We start from the raw sequence: 22780 nt of genomic DNA, 5'->3' as shown, positions 1-22780 counted from the left end.
CATCCTCTACCAAACAGTATGCCATACATTGTTTGCAGTCCAAGTAGCAACTTCAGACGTGAGACTGGAGATGAAGTTGAGAGACTAATCTCTATGTTCATATAAATGCTGAATCATTTTGAAAAGAATGCTAATTCTTCGTCGGACGATATCCTGTAGGTTCACAGACTGCTTTCTACCCCTTTTGCTCCCACATGCATTCAACTAAATCCCGCTCAGTACAGCTTGCACTACATACGGTCTGGACCACCACCAGAAACCACAACGCTTCTGATACCAAAGTCTTGTCCCTTGCCTTCAGATTGTGCATTCATCTATTTATCTAAGATACGAGTTGAGGGTTATGTTTTCAAGAGCTATCAGTTAGTTTCTCAAAGCCTTTTCTTTTGTGATTTAAAACTCTTTGCAAACTATTTGCAAACAGAAAAATAAAGTATACATCAGTTAAAAACACTGTCATTTGTTGCTTATCCAAGCACCCAAGTAAGCTACGCAACCAAACTAGCCAAGCTAATTTGCTCTACACTGAAATACAAGAGTGATGCTCTTCATCAGCTGGAGAAAGACCACAGTCTTTGTGCATGATCATGTTGGTACGTGTGAGGCAGAGACGGTGCTTTCAAACAACTAATGTAGCAAATATTAGCTTAATTAGTTAGCTAGCTACAGCTGATAAATCTGTCAGTAAGAGCTGGCAAAATCATCAATCACAGAATGGAAATGAGAAGCCTGCCTTTGTCTACATCTGTCTGAAATATATATATTGCTTCAAAAACTTGTTTAGGATTTCAAATGCCACGATTAGTGTAAATTGCATTCAACCTCGACAGGTGTAGCAACAGTAACTAAGGGGGCAGGGCTTAGCAAACAGGTAAATTCTACCAATCTATTCATAGACTCCTTGTATAGATCGCCCGTGCTGACAGATAGAGGGTCTCTCTCCACCTTATATTTAACCTAGCGGCTATTTCAGGTCGGAGCTTTATCCAGTAAGCTGCTGCTGATCCCAGCTTCACAGAAGAACATGAATCTGTCTCTCTCACTTCTCGCTACCTGGCCGACCAATGTAAACGACTTAACGAGCCAGCCAGGTCTCACCTTGAAGTCTAATAATTTAAGGGATTGTGCAAATAACTGTCTGATGTAAAATCAAGGTTTATTTATAATCACTCGACCAAGGCTGTAATTAGGCTTAATCTTTTTTACGCTAACTCCAGCTATCCCAAAGTCAACTGCTACCAGATCTTATTTACTTTTCTAAGAGCATCGTAAACTTAACCTGAAACAGCCAAAGACCTGGTGAATTTTTCTCTGCATGCCAGGGACTTATTTTCATTTCAGGTTCAACAGGTGATTTACCTCAGCCTACCTAGAGAAGGAGTGTAGGGTTAGCTTGAATGGTTATGCAACACGTTTAGCCTCTTCAGGACTGTACATAGTCCTTATATAGCAGCTATGGCCCGAATGCCAGAATCCTGACTAAGGTCAAAGACCTCTGCACCTGTCACCTCAGGCCGTGGCATTACCTCGTTGTTTTACACTGTGTACTGGATATATAGAGAGGACACCTTCATATCATTTGCACGTTTGCATTTCCTCTAGTTTCCTGTATGGTCCCAGAGAGTCCTGAGAGCACCTGCACATAAAGCCAGAAAAAAACCCTAAAACCTAATCCTCTGTGCAGGATCTTTTGTAAAAGACGCCACTGCTACTTGAAGCTAATGGAGATTATAAGTGGTCTTGACAGGCTGAGGCTGACTGGAAGCCATCAAGAGCAGCATTTTGCTTGCAAGGGAAAGTTAACGGCCCACTCCATTAAGTATGCTCCTGTTTAATTGGATCTGAACGGTAGGAGGTGAGAAACGATAGGTAGGTCTGGTTGGACTTAATCCCAGCAGGGTTGTTTAGTGAATGGTCTTTTTTTTTGTCACTCATAGATATGCATCTTTCAAATTAATTTGCTGGTGTAGAGTCTTTGTTGAATTCAAAAGTCTTCTTTGTCTAATTTTCCTGTGGGATGAGATCATTTATGATTTTTGTCTTTTTTACCTGTTTTGAATTTATAACGCTACAGTTGTAGCTCTCTCTTTCTCTCTCTCTCTCTCTCACACACACACACACACACACACATAAGCACACATTGCTGTAGAAGTGGTGCTATGTAACTGAAATGCTACGTAACAGAATAGGTCACATTTGAACTCACCTTCAGGTGGCAACTTAAGCTTACAGTTCTCTTGTGCAAAGCCTGACCTGACTTGAAGTGTACACATGCACCACATCCACACACACTCACGCACACACACGCACACACACTCAATCATGTTTTTGTTTGTACTCTAAGAAATTATTTTGTAAACATTTGTACACATGACTTATTTGATACCTTATGTCAGTTACATGTAAAATAATGGGAGAGAGATAGAAAGAGTTTATGTTAGAGCCGATATTGGCCTATCACAGATATATTGGTATCAGCGTATATGTATAAACCTTTTTTTATTTTTACAGAACAGTTCACTGTTTCAGTGCCCTGATGTAATTCGAGACAATAAAGTTCATGTTAAATATGGTATATTGTTAAGTATCCTGCCTCTGTTACGTGCAAATTTTAGTTTTTGTTTCTGGTACCCACATATGTGTTTATGCATATATTCTGTGTATAGAAAAATAGCCGCCTTAATATCAATATCAGTAATTTGTTTTAACTCTCCAATATCAGTATAAGCATCAGCCTCAATAATCCAGTATCAGTCAGGCTCTATTTGATATCATATAATACCTGCAATAAGTTGATGTTGTGTTACAAATCAGACATGCAGGATTCTCTCTTAAGAGTAGATGTTGCACACAAAGCCAATTACATGTTTTAATTTATATTGTTATATACACATATTGTGAGTGACTGAAACGTGCAGTGCAAACTTCACGTTCTCTACTGCAATTTTGCAAAAACTTTCTTTTTTTCCAAAAAAACGTAAAAAGTACACATTCATAGTCAGAAAGAAAATGTATATAATGAGAAAATCTGTGCAAAAGTATCCATAAATGTAAACAAAAGCATGCCAGAATGACTAAAGTTGATTTTCACAAAAAATGTAGAAATGTCTTTTTTCAATCCAAGTTTGACACATTGATCTAAAAGTTATAAAGCTGCTGCAGCGTGTTACATCACGGAGCTATGGGATCGTTTTCAAGGGCTTTGAGAACCGCACTACGATCTGATGGTACAATAGGCTTCAGTCCCATCGAGATGTAAGCTCCTTGTGTAAGACATTTGCCTGGGCGTGGGGATGGGAAAAAATGATACATGGCAACATGGAGAGAGAGAGGGCAAGGAGGGTAAAGGTAGAAGTTAAGATGTAGTGAAGCAGGGAAGGAGGGAGGCAGTGTCAAAGAGGGGAGGAACATTGAGAGGGAGGGAGGAGCCCTTGGTCCTCGGCTTCTGACCTGCTGTCTTGGAGCTGCACTTCGGCTGAGGGAAGAAAATCTCACTGAGGATTTACTGCCAGGACCTTCAGCCCACTGGAACTCCCCCTTTGGGATTCAATTTAGTGGAATATTCACTCAGAAACTCGGGACGTGCTGGAGTGCTTCCTGCTGCAGGGGAGATTTCCAAGAGTGGTATGAGAAAATTATAAAATGTTGTGCTTTGTGTGTGTTGCTGTGGTGTGTCTCTGCTCCAATGTCCTGATGTAGTCAAGCCTGGTTCCTAAATGCTACTTGCAGAGTTCACAGTTGGTCTTGAAGCTGTTAAATGAATGTTTTACAATAATAACTTGTAGATGTAGCATGGCAGGTTGTAGAAGACTGGACATTGTTTAGGACTAATGAGATGAAGGTGCAACATTGCAGTTTGTCCCAGTGCAGTTGTTTCAGTGCTCAACAATGTTTAATGTTCAGCAGTTTTTATTTGTCACTCAGATTCACAAATCATTTTGTTGGTGTCTTACTTTTTGACTTTGTGCAGTGGCATCGGAGTGCAGCACCTGAGGCTAATCTAAGTATATCTTCTCAGGGATTAAATAGCTTCCTAATGAGCTTTCACTAATGTCTTCACTTAAAGGAGAGATCTCACTGCAGGTTCTCAGTACAATGTCAAGAGGGCCACAGCGCGTTAACAGAATTGCTGCTATTAATACAGCTATCAACTGCCATCAGCAATTTAGCACATACTGTAATCCCACCTGCAGGAAAAGGAAAGAAGTTCAGATCCAAAGAATTCAGACTTTCAAATATGTTATATATTTCTGACATATATTTGTTTTATGTTCACATTAACAGTTCCCCTTTGTGCGCTACAACTGAGACTTGGTTGTTCAATACAGCTTTTGTGTTGTCAAGATTCAAAATGGTGCTCGGGTCCCAAATTCCATAAATTCACTGACTTTGTGCGCAAACTGTGCTCTGCCTGTTGTGCTTAGATTGGGAAAATATTTGGGAATCCTAAATATTCAAGGAACATTTGTTCACTATAAACACCTGACAGCCAAATCAAACCATATAGCTGACCAACTTTGGCCCACAGGCTTTGGCTGACAGTTGTTATTTACATTTTGTGGTATAATGTAGTGGAGGACTAGTAGAAAGCAGCAGGAAATAGAATTACTCAGGTAAATATATATGTCTAAAAATTGTACCTAGCTACAGTACTTCAGTAAATGTACTTATAGTTGCTTTGCACTACTGCCAGCAAGGCCTGTAAGTGGATGGATATCAGGGCCCACATTTATCAACAATGCATACGCACAGATGTGCTTATGCACAGAATCCAGTGGGAGAAACTGCAAACACAACTGTGAGTGTCACAGCATGCATTAAACAATCTCAACATCCACATATCTTCTATATTTTCTTTAAATAATAATTACTCACTTAGTAATTTTGTCTAGTTAGAAACAGATATAAAAGGCATCAGTGACAGGAATTTGAAAATCCTGCATGACTGGAAGATTTAGCAAAACATGCAAGCTTATTTTCAGAGAGCAGGTTGATCTGCTTGGTTTAGAGTGCAGAGTGGCTTCTGCTTCCCAAAACAGATATTGCTATATGTATTGCATGACTTTGGATCAGGATGGGGATGGTTAATTGGGGACGTTTCTGATTATAAATGGACCCGAACAGAATTTAGAACCTTTTCTACACAATGTTGATACATGAGCGGCCAGGAGTGGAAAAAAGTTAGAAAGATGGCAACATATTCATCAACATATATGCACTGTTGCAGTAAAACTATCACTTTTTTGTCTTGCAGTGAGTAATATGAGGAAGCCTTTAAATGGGCTGGATCCAGGAATTAGACTGCAGGGCGTCCATTGTGTTTAGACCCGGGAGCAGCATGCACACAAAACGGTAAACCATCGCGGCCTGTCAAACCCCGCCCTTGCAGCCATCAGCACCACCAACCCAGCTTTGGGGGGGATTCCTGAAACTTCCACTCTGCCTGACAACCTGCGCCAAACACCATGGATTTCATGCTACCCATACGTAGGAGTCGAGACACGATGGCTTCCTCCAGCTCTGCGCCTCTTCTAGGCCCTGACAGCAGCTGCTCCAGGCACCGCTACCAGGGAGCCAGAAGAAAGCTGCGGCCTGGACGGATTCTGGGATTCATCATCAGTATGGTGGCGGTCAGCATATTCTGCTCATGGAGTGCCTTGTCAGTGGTCACAACGGTGGCCAAGGAGCTGGAATCAACCGACGAGGGCTCAGCAGAGGCAGCAGTGCCCCAAAGAACTCTTCTACAGTACCACAACCTCTCAGCAGCGGCGGAGGACACACCGGTGGCCATGAAATCATCTGATATAGAGATGAATCACGGTGACTACCCAACAGACTACTTCAGCGTGGAGGACAGACGCCAGGGCTATGTGGTGTTTCATATGTTTGGCATGTTGTACATGTTCATAGCCTTAGCCATTGTCTGCGATGAGTTCTTTGTTCCTGCGCTCACTGTCATCACAGAGAAGCTGGAGATCTCTGATGATGTAGCAGGAGCCACCTTCATGGCGGCAGGTGGCTCAGCCCCAGAGCTCTTCACCTCAGTCATAGGAGTGTTCGTCTCCCACAGTAACGTCGGTATCGGTACCATCGTGGGCTCTGCCGTATTCAACATCCTGTTTGTGATCGGGATGTGCGCCCTGTTCTCCAAAGAGGTGCTGAACCTCACCTGGTGGCCTCTGTTCAGAGACGTCTCGTTCTATATCATTGGCTTGCTCATGCTCATCTATTTCTTTCTGGATAACCAAATCACGTTGGGGGAAAGTATCAGCCTGCTGATGTGCTACACCTGCTATGTCACATTCATGAAGTTCAATGCCAAAGTAGAACTTTTCATAAAGGGCATCCTTGGCAGCAACCAGGTGGACGAGCTGGAGACTGCACCAAAGGTGAGCCTGACCCTGTCCATCCATCCATCCATCCATCCATCCATCCATCCATCCATTCATCCATCCATCCATCCATCCATCCATCCATCCATTCATCAATCCATCCATCCATCCATCCATTCATCCATCCATCCATCCATTCATCAATCCATCAATCCATCCATCCATCCATCCATTCATCAATCCATCAATCCATCCATTCATCCATCCATCCATCCTCCCCTATTCCATTTCTTTTGTTATCCACCCCACTCTTTCCACTTCACACTCAAAAGCACCCATATTTCACCCCATCTTGGGTCCTAATGAGAACACTAGGGTAAGTGTACCACCTGTACATTTACCCTTGTGTTCTCATTCACTGATTGACCCTCCGTCCGCTGAAGGACCATCATAAACAACCATCAAGAGGTTTCCAGTTCTCTATGTGTTTGTTTTAGGTTGCCAGAGAGCAGGAAAATAAAGGGAAAATCTCAGAAAAGTTAAAAAAAAAATATCCAACAAAGATTCAGACTGTCAAAGAACAAAGAGTGAACATCTGTGATTCTTGACATGAGTCTCTGATGTGGATGTCTTTGTGATTGTTTGTGTCCCTTGGTTAAAATCTGAGCATCTGCTGATGACTTTTCTGAGAATTGTTTGTATTTCACATTGAATGAGATCACAGCTTGAGTATAGCAGTCCTGTTCTGGGAATCTGAGTCGGTGTGATACAGGAAGGAGATAGGGTGTTACAACAGAGTGCTGAACAGACAGCACTCTGTCAGGCAGCCAAACCGTCCTCAATACCCCTCTGGAAGGATATAGAGATTTGTCTTAACCTGCCACCTGTGCAGCTCGGACACTGACAGACGCAGAGACAGCCTCTTGGTGCTGACTAAGTCTAGGCCTCTACTTCAGTCACTACTTTTAGTAACCAAGTCCAGACCAGGGTCCAGTGATGCTCTCAGAATAGGACTGATGTAACAAAGCTGGTCCACAAAATGTTCAACTAGAATAAAATACAAAGACATTTCACAATAGAACACATTAGAAAGTTAAATAATAGCTTATTTGCCATGGATTTAATTTAGGATTTCTGTATTTCAAAATAGGGTATTGCTCAAGTTTGAACCGTTATTCCCATCTACCATTCAAGTCAATTCACTTCTGAGAGGCTGTATCTATACTGATACTACTCTTTTAGCATACCTAGGCCCTTTGAGCGCTCTAAACTAAACAAGCCTGAAATTATACATTTAAAAAAAACTTCCAACAAAATGCTGTTTACCTTTTATTCATGCAATTTCTGCTACTGACAATGGAAACTCCTTATAGTTTGTACAATGGAAAACTGCTCCCCAACCAGTCAGAACATTGTTAGTAACAATGCAAAATGGCAAAATATCATACGCATAACTTTATTTCTGAATTCCAGCTGGGATTAAGTCACTCCAGAGTCTTTTGTGGGTCATTTTCGAAGTCCAGTTAGACAGATTATACTGAGATGTTTGTTTTTTTTAGTTGAGACATTTTGCTTGTTGTCGCTCCATAATGAGTTGTAATGTACAAATATTTAAAATATACCCAAGATTGTAGACAGTTAACAGACATCAAATGGACGGCGTTTGAGATGACTGCAGCCTGTATGATCACATTGAAAGCAGAAGAAACAGCAAAATTAGTCCAGAAATCTTTGTAGCATCTCTTCAACTTCATCAGCACGCGCCCTCCTTTAGCTCCCCACTTCTTTGTCCTGACAATGGTATAAAGAGGTCTCTCGACACCGGAGTAGTGCCATTTGTTCTCCATTTCTCAGCGTCCGTAATATGGATTACACAAAGATCCCATAATAATAAGAAATTATAGAACATTAAAAAGTATTTCTCTTTTCCTCGGAAAGGCTCTTGCACAGTGTGACTCATACTCAGTGTTGACCCCATGAAAAAACACTCACAATAGCAATCACTTCACAGCGATTAAACCAATCACTTCATGTCAGCTGGGACATGAAGATTAGCTTGGAGTGCTCATTGTGCTTGTTGCTTCTTTGTTTATGAAGCTTATGTAGAGTATGATGCTGCATGAATACTAGATTCAAGACAGAGTGGACATGATGATTCAACACACACACATACACAAAGAAGTTATTTTGTTTTTCACATTTGTCTCTCCGTCTTTTGTTCTGTCTGTGTGTGCAGTTGGAGTCAGATCTGTTGCTCTCTGATGTTGTAATCACATACGGCGCTCAGGTGACAAATACTAAAACTACTGTACTTAGAGCAGCTTGCCCGTAGCCTAGACCGACAGCACCCATCACCAGTTCTTCAGGGGCGTATACAGCGCACTGCTGCACGTTTTTGGAGACATTATGAAACATGAGATTATGTACATTTAAAGTTCATTCTAGGCAAATAAAATATGTATTCATAAGAAACTGTTGAGACGCAATAGTGGCTGAAAACACTTGATAGAAGGAGGCAGCTATTTTTATGGTAGTGATCCAGGCCAGGAGAAGTTCTCACGTTTGAGGCAACAGATGAGCTCATGATCACCAGTCGTATCTGCTTTAAAGCTCCTCCCCTTAAATGCTAATTGTAAACAATAATAATAACTGCTTCCCAGGAAGCATGACTTGCTTTTATTTGGTAGTTTTGTAGTTTTATAAAGCAATCACTTATACAAACGCTTGTTTTCTTCCCATCTTAGACACGTCTATCACCTGAACTATCTATTTTATCTTTCATGTGATCCATTATTGTATATTTTATGTTTTTATTTTAAACCTGTGAGCACATGCAGTGTATTTGGCCACTCATCATCCAATGTTCCTGTCAGTGTTGTTGCAGAAGCTCTGTTTGACATTTGTGCCCTTCTGGGAATCAGCTGTTCCCCCGGCTGTCTCACCTCAACCCAAGAACAGCTTTTCTCTTTCTGTCTCTCGGGCACTTTATGTCCAACTGCCTTGCCCTCATGTGTCGGTAGCTGCTTAATAATCCCTCGGGTTAATGCCCTCCAATCCCATTAGAGCCGCTAATAATAGTCAGATGCTCCTTGTGGGAGCAGGAATCATCAGATCACTGCGAGAAAAAAACTTTGTTACTTCCACAGCCTGCAGTCGTCCTCACAGCGTGGTGTTGCTTTTATATTGTGCATAGTTGAGTGCCTGTTTTAGGTGGTTTTGCACTGCAGATACAGTGCCTACAGTGTCCATGTTGAGCAAGAGAAGATCTGCAGGTTTGCTAAGTGATGGCACTAAAGACGACAATCCTCTCTGATCCCCTTATCAACTGCTTACCTGTAGTGACGACAGCAAACATACAGCCCTGCACAGTGTCACTCTGTCTCTGCAGAGCCTTCATGAAATGTTAAAATTCTCCTTGCAATCGTTGATATCAGACCTGGATCATAATGCAGCAGTGCTGTGCATCTGTAACCTCACAAACTATTAAACTGAAGAGTTATTTGCAGTTATTACTTGTCAAATGTTATAATTATAGTTCTATGGTCGCACACGGGGTGAAGGTTTCTAATATTCATGTCCCAGAGTGTGGATATTTATCGAGCTTATCACAGCTGAAATGATTGAACCTTCTTTTATTTAACAATAGTGACTCTTTTCCTCACACAGTCCGCTCTGGGGTCAGCACAATGCTTTACTGATCGATTTTACACATGCAGCTGTTTGCTTCAGTTACACAGCAGGCCTGACTTTATCATTTCAGATCACTGTGATCATGATCAAAACGCAGCAGCTGTTCAGTGAAATAACTGTTGAGGTGCTTCGTGAGAAAGGCACTGCAGTGTAATCTAAAGTTTGTGCAGCTGTAAATGATCTGATACATTTTGTGTAAAAAAAGATAGCTGGGTTTTGCTGACAGATGAGAGAGAACTGTTTTGACAGCGTGGTGACCTGTGAAGGTTGCTGCAGGACCTCACATGCAGGCTTGAAAATCACCAGTCTAAAAGGGGTGATCTCTGCCGATTAATCCTGGCTAAGTCCCACAGCTCGGACAGTCAGGTGGATCCTGGACAGAGAGAGAGAGAGAGAGAGAGAGAGATGGTGATCTAATAGTGCCTCACTGATGACAGTGATGATGATAATTGGGATGAAGGCAAAGTTTCCTGCAATCTTTAGGATTTTGAGTCTTCCAGTGTCTGGACCGGGGATGAGACCACTGAAGTGGAACAGCAGCTCAGTCAATCTCTCTTCTTCTTCTTCTTCTTCTTCTTCTACTACTACTATCATAAACAGATCACCTTTGCATGTTAAAAAACTCTATGTTATAGCATTGCACAAGCCTGGACAGATTTTGATGATTATTTGCAAGTTTACCAAAAAGAGAAAGTTTGATGTAGATCAAATTATCAGTCAGTGAAAAGAGATGTACACTGTCAGCCAATGAGATGAAGCTGAGCTCACTAATTCTCTAAAACTGCATCAAATATTGAGCTCAGGCAATAATGAGATGGAAATGACATCTTAATGCTTCATAATGGAGGCAAATTGTATATAGAGCGGATATGAGCAGTGCAGTGGCAAAACACTTTTTTCTTCATATCGATAATCCAATCTGTATATGAGTTATGATGTCTATCAAATCATAAATTGTTGTAAATGACATAATGTTCTTAACAAGGCATCTTGAAAAATGTTATCTGTTGTTCTTTAAGAGTAAAAATGACATCTTATTATGTGTCAGTTCTCCTCAGACCTGTCTAATGTAGCAGTTATAGATGAGTTATACTGTCTGGATACTATATTTGATTTTTTTTTTTTTTTCTTGCAACCTGCCAGAATGACAAACAAAATTAAAATTAGGTACTGAAGGATGTTCAGGTTTAAATGACTAAAACTGCCTGGAATGGATTTGTGATTCATTCATCAGAGTGGAGGTGAGAGCTGAGTTAAATAAGGGCAAGTTACAAAGTCAAAATACAACATTTATCTCAATATACTGTGGAAGAATAAGGCTACTGACTCTAGTAAGATTACATGTCCAGTTACCTTTCCAAGAATTGAAAAAAGTATTTTAAGTAAAGCTTTAAATAGATTCAGGAGACTGAGGGATGTATAACTTTAAACATGAAAACGACCTTAAATGGATTTCCACATTAAGGGCATCATTAGAGTCCAGTCGCAGCAGATCCTGCAGCAGGTTATAAGTGTCTTTTGTCATCAGGCAGCTCTCACGAGGAGCCATGTGAGCACTAAACAACATGAACTAATTCCAAGCTGGCCTCTGCCACCAGAGCAGAGGGCAAGTGCAGCAATCACATGGATACAGACAGGTGTCCGCAGCTTCTTCTTCTTTTTATGTTGTTTGTCAACCTTACATTTGATATATCTCTATGAATTTATATTCAAGTCATTTCTATAAAAAATGAATATATCAAAAAGCAGCAACATGAAATTGCTTTATCTAAAGTGAAAAAAAGCTTTAGCTTCAGCTTTATGTAAGATGTGAAAAAATGATGATATATGATAAATGGGAAATGCTATCCTGTGTTTGAGCTGATTGTAATGAGTTGAGGTGAATCTTACAGTATGCAAACTAGCACCATCACCTCAACTTCATTCAGGGGATCATCCTGCAACTTAAGCTTTTAATACCTACTAAAATAAAAATGGATTGAACAAACATGTAAACAAGTCTAAAGGAGTGATACCCCTTATAAACATGAAGAAAAGCACTAACAGCAGCAGGTGTTGTCAGATGCAAGCTAAAGGGATTATGTGCTCAAACTCTGAGGCCTCCATCATGAAAACGTGTCAACAACAAAACCCTCCACCCCTCTGCGTGGTGCTGGGGATCGTCTGCAGTCGTTGTGGGACAGTTGTACTCACATAAAGATGAAGCATACAAGGAGAATTTACCTCAGACGAAGTGGTGCCATTGCAATTCCTTTACTTACCGTATTCATCTGCATCCATCATTTCTACTGATTAAATACGCAGCATAGTGTACACAGGGCTGGTGAGTGAGTAAGTCAGTGACTGAGTGAGTTTTTCTTAATTTGAATAGTTGTAAATGTTCATACAAACCTGTGATGAACAATGCATCTGCGGTCTTGAGCAGCTCTTGAGCAGGTCGACAAAGAAAATGTTGTGTTATTGATTGCTTTGGAGTTTAATTCATTTCCTTTCTGAATTACAAAAGCTTGATAGGATCTTCTTGAACCCTTTAATATGCATAAAACCTCATTGGTTATATCAAAAGTCAGTGTTTTTTTGCTCCTTGATTTTATTGTGTCCTGACTCCTCAGAGTTCTCAACTGACCTAACAAATATGATACTTAATTTGGTTAGAAATGAAGTAAAAAATAAAACTTCTAATGAAGCTCTTATATTTTTTCCAGTCCAGTTTTCATGGAGCCTCTGATTTATGCCATCTAAACATTCAGGAACAGCTTCTTGCTGTGCTTCTTGGAGCATTATGAGAACTTTTCCCAGGGCAGAACATCATAGTATGATTTATGCCTCCTGTACTGCAGAGCTACAGACACCAGTTACTAGTTCATATAGTACGAGTACGAGTCGAGGGTAATATGTTTCACAAGGTATAATAATATACATATTTACACATATATATTTATATGTATAAATATATCTACACATGTATGTAATATATATAATATTATATATTATATATATTATATAATATATATAATCAACCTTTATGCTTCTATCTGTTGTCTTGAGCATCTCCAAACCCCTGATTCCCACACTAAACCCTCCCCACTGCTCCGTATTTTCACACACCACCACCACCACAGTCCCTTATCTGCCCCAGCCGCTGGACTGTGTGTGTATTTCTGTACAGTATGTGGTGACACAGCTGTGCTGTATATGTCCTCTGAAGAAATGGCTGGGGTTGAGATCAGTGTTCGTCCTCCCTTGTAGTCTTCATGTTGGAACAAGACCCCAAACCTCCGCACTGGTTCACTCCCACTGTTGCCCTTTTTATGTTCCTGTTCGTCTCCCTACGTAGAAACCTTTCAGAGCGTTTTCACCGATAATAAATTGGATTGGAACACAAGTTGTTGGCTCCCAGCTGAAAAAAGGAAAAAAAAGCAGGTTTTCCTTGATCTGAAGTATGAACTGAAGTGGGGGTGTCATCTTCTGCAGGTTGTTGTGCCTTATGCAGTGCCATCCATCATCAATTATTACAATGGTTCTGCTCAAAACAAGTGGAAACAACTTTAGAAGCACCAAGTTTTGAAGAATCTTGAACAGTGTGTGTGTGTGTGTGTGTGTGTGTGTGTGTGTGTGTGTGTGTGTGTGTGTGTGTGTGTTCTATTTTCCTCTCGTTCTTCTTCATGGGTTAAATGGGGCTCATGCCATCTTTCCTACTGTTCCTAACACTCAGATCAAATAAAACCTGTATCACTGCTTTCGGAGTTCATGTGTGTTTTCATAGCTCATTGGTTTTCTGAGTAAACAGGCTGCAAGGGGTTGAAGACATTTTCAGTTTGAACATTGTGTTCCTCACCATTGTAGTTATAAAATCTAACAACACCGCGCAGTCCGACAGATCTTGAATATTGCGAAATTATGTAATACATACTACAGGTCTAATGTAGTGGATTGCATGTAGTACATGTGTTTGTGTTATTGTGTCCACACCCTGCATGTGTCTGTATATGTAATATATTGTGTATATATATTATGTTTTCTCTCTGTTTTTCCTTAAAGGTAAATGCACCAGATGATGAGAACAAGCTGATGGTGAGTTTGTTGTGCATTTGTAAACTTGCAGAGTCTGGTCATGTTATAAGAAAGCTGTTTATGTGCATGCATATATTTACAGTATATATATATATATATATATATATATATATATATATGAATAAAAAATATATAAACATATATAGTATGCTGTATGCACCAAAGTCAGCCATATTTACAAAAAATGGGTTTATAGTTATATATCCTCCACGTACATGGAGAGAAGATGCAGATGCAGATACTGGCATGTATTGCTAAATATATGTGGACTTCAATATATTTAAATACATTTGAAATATATATATATAATATTGCATTATTTTTTTCAGTATATGTCAATATATGCTTGACATTTGACAAGTGATGAATAATGTCACGGCTGGTTTTAGAAGGCTAACAGGAGTACAGAGGACCTAAATGAAGAGACAGGAGGCAGATCTGGTGGAGTTTAGTCTTTTAAAAAACAAAATGAGATATAAAGGCTTCTGTATTGGATGATGGTGAGGAAGCCAACAGTCAAAACCAGAGGAGCCATCCAACACAGGCTGAGAAATCCAATAAAGAAGCAGGAATTCAGGAAGTCCGGGCAAAATGTCTGACATGCAGGCGAGGCAGGCAGAAACAGGTTCAAGATACAAGCTTCAGGCAAACAGGATACAGATACAGGCTGGAGAACCACAATATGAAGAATATGAAGAATAAATTAATTGAAGGACGTGATCTTGGATATGTAGAGGAGAATGATGCAGATAGAGGGGAGGAGGGAGGTTACTGCAGGGGCGATGAGAAGTGGGAGCAGATGTGTGGATGGTTAGGGCAGTCAGGTGATGAGTAAAGGAGGGAAAGTGCGAGGATCTGGTGGACAACTTGATGTCTACAGGTTGGAAGACAGGGACCAAGGCTGCGGATGAGATATTGTTTAAAAAGGGGACTGAGCAGCAGATTGTGACGAACGCCAAATGCATTTTTTCTATATTCATTATTGTAAAATGTTCTGTATCTGTGTTTGTACATTCGTAGGCCAAACCCAGGCTGCAGAGGGAAGGCAGCTGTGCCTCTCTACACAACTCACTGATGAGAAACAGCATCTTCCAGCTCATGATCCACACCCTGGACCCCCTCAGTGATGAAGGCATGAGTAAAACACACACAGACACACACTCAAACTAAACAAGATCTAGTGAAATAAGCACAAACAGTTACATACATTTCATTCTTCTGAATTGAGTTAGATCGTGTGTTTCTTGTTATGGTTAACATTTACATGATAATTATTGACACGTTTTTGGTCAAACATGTTGGGCTGACTGAGCTTTCTCTGTTTTAGGACGTTTCAAAGAGAAGGCGTCGATCCTTCACAAAATGGCCAAGCACAAGTGTAAAGAGGAGGCTGCGAATGCCAACGGCGTAGGTGAGTAGCGGTGATGTGTGAAACTGTGGGGGTTCATTTGTGCCATCAACAAATCAACTGATAAATCAAGTGACATCAATTATCAAATCATTAATCAATTAAGACCTGTCGCTATTTTAATACAAACGGGTCAAAAAAATACATGAAGTGATAAATATGTTCACCAAAAATGACTACATAGGTGATGGATAGGTTCTGCCCAGTCACCAGCAGAAATGTTGGTATTGTATTTCTGTGCAGACCGAGGATATGTTCACATTTGTACATTTCATACGTATCATATCAACATTTCTACAATATATATCGTCACGTACTTATTACATGTTTATGAGCTGACCTTCATGTCAGGAGGAGGAGGGGATTGTGATGGTGGCATGACAGCTAGGCACGAGACTACCATTCACTTCCCGTTTCAACAAACCTATTCCATACATTTTCCAGCCGTTTGTGGCGACCAAAGCATGTTTTTTAAGCCAAAACACGATCTTTTCCTAACTTTAACCAAGTAGTTTTTGTGCCTACATGGGCATAAAGTTGAAAATGTAAATGTAAATGTAAAAATGTGAGGTTTCAACATATCCATGGTTTGCAGGAATGTAAAATTTCCCCTTGTGGGATTAAAAATAGTACAATCAATTAAAAAAAATTAAATAAAAACATTTATTCTGGCGATTGGGTTGACAGGTTGGAGAAGTGAATCAAATAATAGAATTAAGAACAAACTGAAATAAAACTTGCTATAATGAGAAGACTGTGTTTTGTATTTTAAAGCATACACAGTTATTACCTGGATGTTACAAAAGCTGTCAAAGCTAAAGTTATCCCTTACCTTCCTTTACTTTTTATAATATTTGTCATTTATTTATAAAAGTATTATCTGCAAGTTGTCGATTAATTTATATGTTATCAGATATATCATATTTAAATGTGTTCTGGCAATTTCTTACTTAAATCAGGAACTACAAATGTCAGTTTATGTATCAGCTAACTGGTTGATTTGTCAGTGAATCCGTCATTTGAGTAGGCTAAAGAAGGCCTCCATGTGATGCTCTGTTGCAGCTGTGAGGATGACTTCGGAAAATTAACAAGCATATTTTGTTTCTCAACATAGGAGCCCTCTCCTCGATACTACCTCCAAGAAAAGAAAATTGTACTAAGTTTCAGCTCTTTTCTTAGTATCATTAGACCACTTAGTGTCATTAGACCAGCACTTTTCATTTCAAATTCATATTGACTTTGTGAACAGGTCTTTTAAACTCTATTTTAACTCCATCTCTTCTTTTTTTTTCTTTCCTCAAGCTGATAAAAACATCCCCAACAGTTCAAATGTTGCCGTGGAAGTCACGCCACCCATGAACGGTGTTGCGGGAGGAGACGAGGTACGGCTTTCATCTTTCCACAAAGTTCTGTGACAGCGTTAGGTTTAACTCAGTGATACACAGCATTACTATGATGGGAAATGTCTAAATATTGATATGAGAATATAGAGTTGATGTAAAGTAATGCAACGCCTCCTCAGGGAGAGGAAGAGGAGGATGAAGACCAGCCTCTGAGCCTTGCCTGGCCCGACACCATCCGGAAACAGATCACCTACCTCGTCATCCTGCCCATCGTCTTCCCACTGTGGCTCACGCTGCCTGACGTCAGGAGAGAGGTGACAATACACACACACACACACACACACACACACACACACACACACATCACTTTCTCAACTGATGATAATTGAAAAAACAGGCTTGTTGTACTACTATTTTTTTAACCACTTTTTGAAGCATGAGAAAACTTGAAATAACTTAGATTAAAGGGTTACTTCAACACTTTACACATTAGCAGTACAGAGCATTTTGTGGCGCCAGAGGAAGCTGCATGTGATTTGATCAATTGCTTCCAGTGATGTCACGTAGTGGTTCAGTTGCATCATGGGTAATGTAGGCTTTAGTTCTGCTGTATCATTTGTTTTTAAACTGTCCATAATGAGTCCAACAAGGACTCCAATGCTCCACCAGTGGAGAGCCTACATTACCCACAATGCAACTTAGCCCCTGAGTGACATCACTAGAGGCAATTTATCAGATTACATGCATCTTGTGTAAAATTGGTGGAGTTACCCTTTAAGTATGTCTCTGGTTTTTGGCCTGCCTAATAATTTTGGCCGTAAGAGCAGGTTCCAGTCTTGTTTTGTTTTTGTTTTTCTAAATTAAAAACTGTATTGTATATTGACGACCTTAAGTGATGTATCAGATATCAGATAGATGTATCAGGTTCTTGGCTGAACCTAGACCAGAGTTTGATTGAGTGATTGTTTGACTGAGTGGACGAAAACTAAATTATGTTTTTATTGCGTGTTTTTTTTAGTCTTCAGCAAGGTTCTTCCCCGTCACTTTCCTCGGCGCCATTTCCTGGATTGCTTTCTTCTCCTACCTGATGGTGTGGTGGGCTCACCAGGTACTCACACACACACACACACACACACACACACACACACTAGTTTTCTCTATTTGTCACAGTCCGATTCTGTTGTCTTCTCTGTTCTATTTCTGAGGCCTTTCTTCTGAGAGTGCAGCAGTCAGGGTGTTGAATATGTGACCTAAGCAGCTAATCCCAACTAATCTGCCTTGATCCACAGCCAGATCAACCTGTAACGCTCTATTTTAACAGTGCAAATGCAAAGACAGACATGAAGCAGGAGTGCATGTGTGCAAGGTCACTCAGGAGAAGCACCCGTAGGTGCAAAAGTTTTACTTGAAGTGGTGGATCATAAATCAAATAAGATAAAAAGTGTGTGTGATGATGACTAATCACCATTACTGTACACCTCCCTTTTAAAGCGCTGTATCAAACAAAGTGGAGCGTAAAAGAAAAAGCTCTGAGCTATTATGAGCCATATCATTGGGGCTGCAACTAACGATCATTTTCATTATAGATTCATCTGCTGATTATTTTTATCATTGACTGATTAAACATTTGGTTTATAAAATGTCAAAAGATTACGAAAAAAATGCTCAGCACAATTTGCGAGAGCCCTAAGTGACGTCTTCAATTTGCTTCCTTTGTCCAACCAACAGTCCAAAACCCAAAGACCCTTCATCTACTGTCATCAATGACAAAGAAAAACACCTAATTATCAAAATACTTGGCAACTAATTTTCTATTGATAGATTTATCCTTAAGTTGATTCATCGTTATGGTGGATCGTATATGATTAATGGACTAATCGACTGATTCTTGCAGCCCTAGACGGGACTGTTGTTCACTTCCTGTCTCTGCTGAAGGCTGGAATAAACTTATATTTAGTTGAAGATTAAAAAAAGACACATTTTGTCAAAAGTTATTATAAGGTTGCATGGTTACACTTTATTATAACCATCATTCATGAATGGTTAATTTATAGTTAATTAAACTGAAACTTAGTTAATAGTTATTTCACTTCTATCAATGAAATGCTTAATAAACCATTTATTAAGCACTTTTCTTTTTGTTAAGTTGCAACTGATGTTTATGATACTAATACTAACGTGTTAATGATAGATACACACTGTGTAGTTCATCTATGAACATTATACGGATGGCGATTATAAAGTTGTAACTGATGTTCATAAACTGTTACAATTCCTTAATAAGTGGTTTATAAAATATTTCAGTGTTTGCTGACAAGGAAATAACTATTAACTGAAGTTTACTTTAAACTTTCCGTCTATTATTGATGTTTTGATGTCAGTTACCGCTTCCTGTCCTGTACTTCACTAAAACTTTGTCTGTCAGCCATTCTACTCATTATGACGTCAGATCTACCTCTCAGGTTTGATCTCATGTGTTTGTATATTTGGACTTAAATAACTGAAAACCTTGTTTAAAAAATCATGACGTCAAAACAATTCCTAAAGCAAAGCCAGAAAGAATGTTTGGACCAATAAAAAGAATAATTTAAGTTTCTTGCGTTTCTAAAGTGTGCAGCTGCAACATGAAGCACCTTATTCCTCCTTTCAGGTTGGAGAAACCTTCTGGATCACAGAAGAGATAATGGGTCTGACCATATTAGCAGCTGGCACTTCAATCCCTGACCTCATCACCAGTGTGATTGTGGCACGAAAAGGTCTCGGTGACATGGCCGTGTCCAGCTCTGTGGGCTCCAACATCTTTGATATCACTGTGGGGTGAGTTCTGCAAACAACAAAAAAACAAGTGTACAAACAACTTCTGAATGAGAGCTCAGGCTCAGAAATAACCTAAACAACTCTTTTCTGTGGTGCTTCCTCCAGTCTGCCCTTCCCCTGGCTCGTCTACAATATCCTCAACGACTTCAGTCCGGTACAGGTGAGCAGCAACGGCCTGTTCTGCGCCATCGTCCTGCTCTTCCTCATGCTCCTCTTCGTCATCATATCCATTGCGGCTTGCAAGTGGAGAATGAGCAAGTTCCTGGGCTTGCTCATGTTCCTGCTCTACTTCGTCTTCCTCATCGTCAGTGTCATGCTGGAGGACAAAATCATCATCTGCCCGGTCACCGTCTGAGAAAGAGTTGCTCCCGGAAAGCAGAACCGAACTCACGTGAGCGACGATTTACTTTAGGAGTGGAAAAACATGCTCGCACGGACTCAAACTGTCTCTTATCTGTCACACGTACACACACAGTAGACGACTGCACACACTCACTATCATGTGAACAAACCACACACACAAACACAGGTTGTGAATGCCACTTAGGCAGAGGCACTGTCGTAAATCAACGCTGCGAAAAGCTCTCCAGCCCCTCCAGCAGTGTCACACAACCCAGTGCGTCATATTGCTACCCGATCGGAGGGACTCCTGTACCATATGACTACAATCTGTAGCCGCTACTGGTTGAAACCTGCTGAAACGCCACCCAGGATGGAAACTTCAATTGAAGATCACCAGAGAGATTCTTGTTTTGCTTTTTGTTTTTGTTTTTCAGCTAAAGGACTGTGCGGCAGTATAAAGAAGCACTTCCGCTCCTCACGCAAGCAGCCAAGTGAAGCGTATGAACTGAATATGGATGCTCAAAGAGACTTTTGTGTTGTTTTTTAAGGGCAGCGAAGCTCTGGAGAGATTCTGTATGTCATGGAATAAAAACAAGAAAAGAAGCGTGATAGCTGCTAAATATACCCTTAGATTTGAACTGTGTCCATCCCACCACCTATATGGTTACGCAAAGTCATCGACGAGGGAAATATCCACTGTTAAGAACTTTATTGTATCCTCAGAAAATGTACACTGCATTTGAGGACATATTAGGAAGAAATTCATACTTTAAAAGTCCTATGTCTAAGAAAAGTTGATTTTGGAGTCTCATTCCCAACTCGTCAAATACTGACGCTTTGGGATGGCAGGTCAACTTTTCTTACATATAGGACCTTTAAATCCTAGTCCTGGATATCTGTAATAGGATACATTAAGTGCTAAATAGTTACATTAGAGTGTGAACAGATAGGATGGACACTGATTAAATTGGCTAAAGTGTTGTCATGCTCAATACTTCTGCTTATATCTATCTCATTTTGATTTTTCATATGATAAGCTTCAGAGTGACTTCTTCTGTTCCATCTGCCTTGACATGCACCACTTTAGAGAGATTTATTTATCCTGGACGATTTTTGAATGGAAATGTAATAAACAGTTCAATGTCAGATTGCCCAGTAGATGATGCAGTATGGACAACAAGTGGTGGACTAAAGGTTAGCGTTCTCAGTTGTGGTTTTTTTTCTTCCCCCAATTATGTATTTATAAGAAAGGATCAGTAATCACCGGGTTTCTTCTGTAATGTTTTCATGTGAAACAACTCATGTACTGTAAAACATATATATGTATATTTATGAATGCAAGTGGTAGCAACTTTTTGTCATGGACATTATTTCCTCACTCTCCACTGCCGCAGGCCTTTCGTATTGTTTCAGACGAAACAGGTCTGACATCAGGCCGTTGTTGTCATGTTCACATACTACTCCCCTGTGTTCAGTGTGTGACATAAAGGGTTGAATCTCAGGATGAAACTGTGAAAAGAAACATCAAGTAGGCCCATATGTTCAATCTTTAACAAAACAGGGACTGTTGAAAAGTTTCAGTTTCTGATAGTTGTGTATTTCGGCAATTTTGTTTTCCTCTAATCCCGAAGTCATATCACTAGTCCTGCTGTTGTAGAATGTGAACATGCTTCCATTCAAACGAGAAGTGAAAAAAGTGTCTGTTTCCATGAACTAAATTAATGCAAATATTCTTAAGAGATTGCAATAAGATTCAACAATTAAAGTATATCACAATAAAGACGTCTGTAACTCTAAAAACCTGTTTATGTTACCGTTATTGCATTTGCTCTCATTGATTCTGCAAAAGGTAGGTGCTTGTTCTTTTTTTTTTTTAAAGGGGTTTTTAAAGTTTTTATGAGCAAAGTCAAACTGCCCCTTAAACAGGCAGAGGAAACATACTTTGATTAGAGGCAGATCATTTGGGGCCTCACTGTGCCACCAAATATGCCATCAGTGTCGTCTGCATCAGTTGAATCTACCTGTTGAACCGCCGTCATGCTGGCTCCGGCGCACATCATTATTTATCAGTCACTGATATTCATTATGTTGCCTGCTTTCTATGTCAGATATGTGAAGTAGAACTGAATGTGGGTGATTTCTCATATTTTATTCTCCCAGCAATGTTCAACATGCTCCGTCAGTGTTGGATAAATGCTCAATAAAAGTATTCTAGACATAACATCCGCCCCTGCTTTGTATTTCTTACAGGGTCGTTACAGTACATCCTTATAACAAGACAAACATGCTTTTTTTTCTTTTCTTTTTTTTTACATATTTGTTTCCCAAAAACATTCAGTTATACTCAGATTTAAATCTGAATTTGGGTGTCTGTTTAACATAGATATTTTTCTTTTTGAGACAAATGGATCTGATTTTCCTCTTTAGATAGCCATGGGAATATCAGTACAGCGCTCCAAAAGGGTTAAAAAACAACTTTTGTGTCACCATGTAAACCCTCTCATTTTTTAAAAATCTTTTCATAAATTGTAAAAAAAAATGTGTCCAAATGAATATGAAAAGAATTTCTATAAAATTGATCCCAACGATTCATCATATCGCAGTGTTAAAATGTTTTATTGTGTGTTTCTGTGTATAAAAGATTTGAATATAAACACCTGTGTGTAATCATAGTCCTCCTCGGTACAGCTTTTTTTCCCAGACTCCAGACGTAGCCTGTCCTCTGCAGTGTCATTTCTAAATTCTTTCTTTCTTTCATGTGAGTGTGAGAAATG

The 22780-nt window shown here is 39.8% G+C and overlaps 1 protein-coding gene across 1 annotated transcript; it reads left to right on the top strand.

Moving 5' to 3' along the window:
• Positions 1–3490: 3490 nt before the first annotated feature.
• LOC311270449 (solute carrier family 24 member 2) lies at positions 3491–21986 on the top strand. The gene is made up of 11 exons (XM_084375311.1): positions 3491–3624; positions 5255–6389; positions 14064–14096; positions 15117–15234; positions 15424–15507; positions 16619–16657; positions 16807–16886; positions 17027–17161; positions 17866–17955; positions 19498–19664; positions 19770–21986. Exons 2-11 carry the CDS (start codon positions 5466–5468, stop codon positions 20017–20019), a joined length of 1920 nt encoding a protein of 639 aa, XP_084231437.1. The 5' UTR covers positions 3491–3624; positions 5255–5465; the 3' UTR covers positions 20020–21986.
• Positions 21987–22780: the final 794 nt, after the last annotated feature.

This window comes from Pagrus pagrus, assembly GCF_965226575.1.
Source record: "Pagrus pagrus genome assembly, chromosome: 2".
Classification (NCBI taxonomy): Eukaryota; Metazoa; Chordata; class Actinopteri; order Spariformes; family Sparidae; genus Pagrus; species Pagrus pagrus.
The sequence above is the reverse complement of the archived record's forward strand: the minus strand, read 5'-3'. Positions and strand labels throughout refer to the sequence as shown.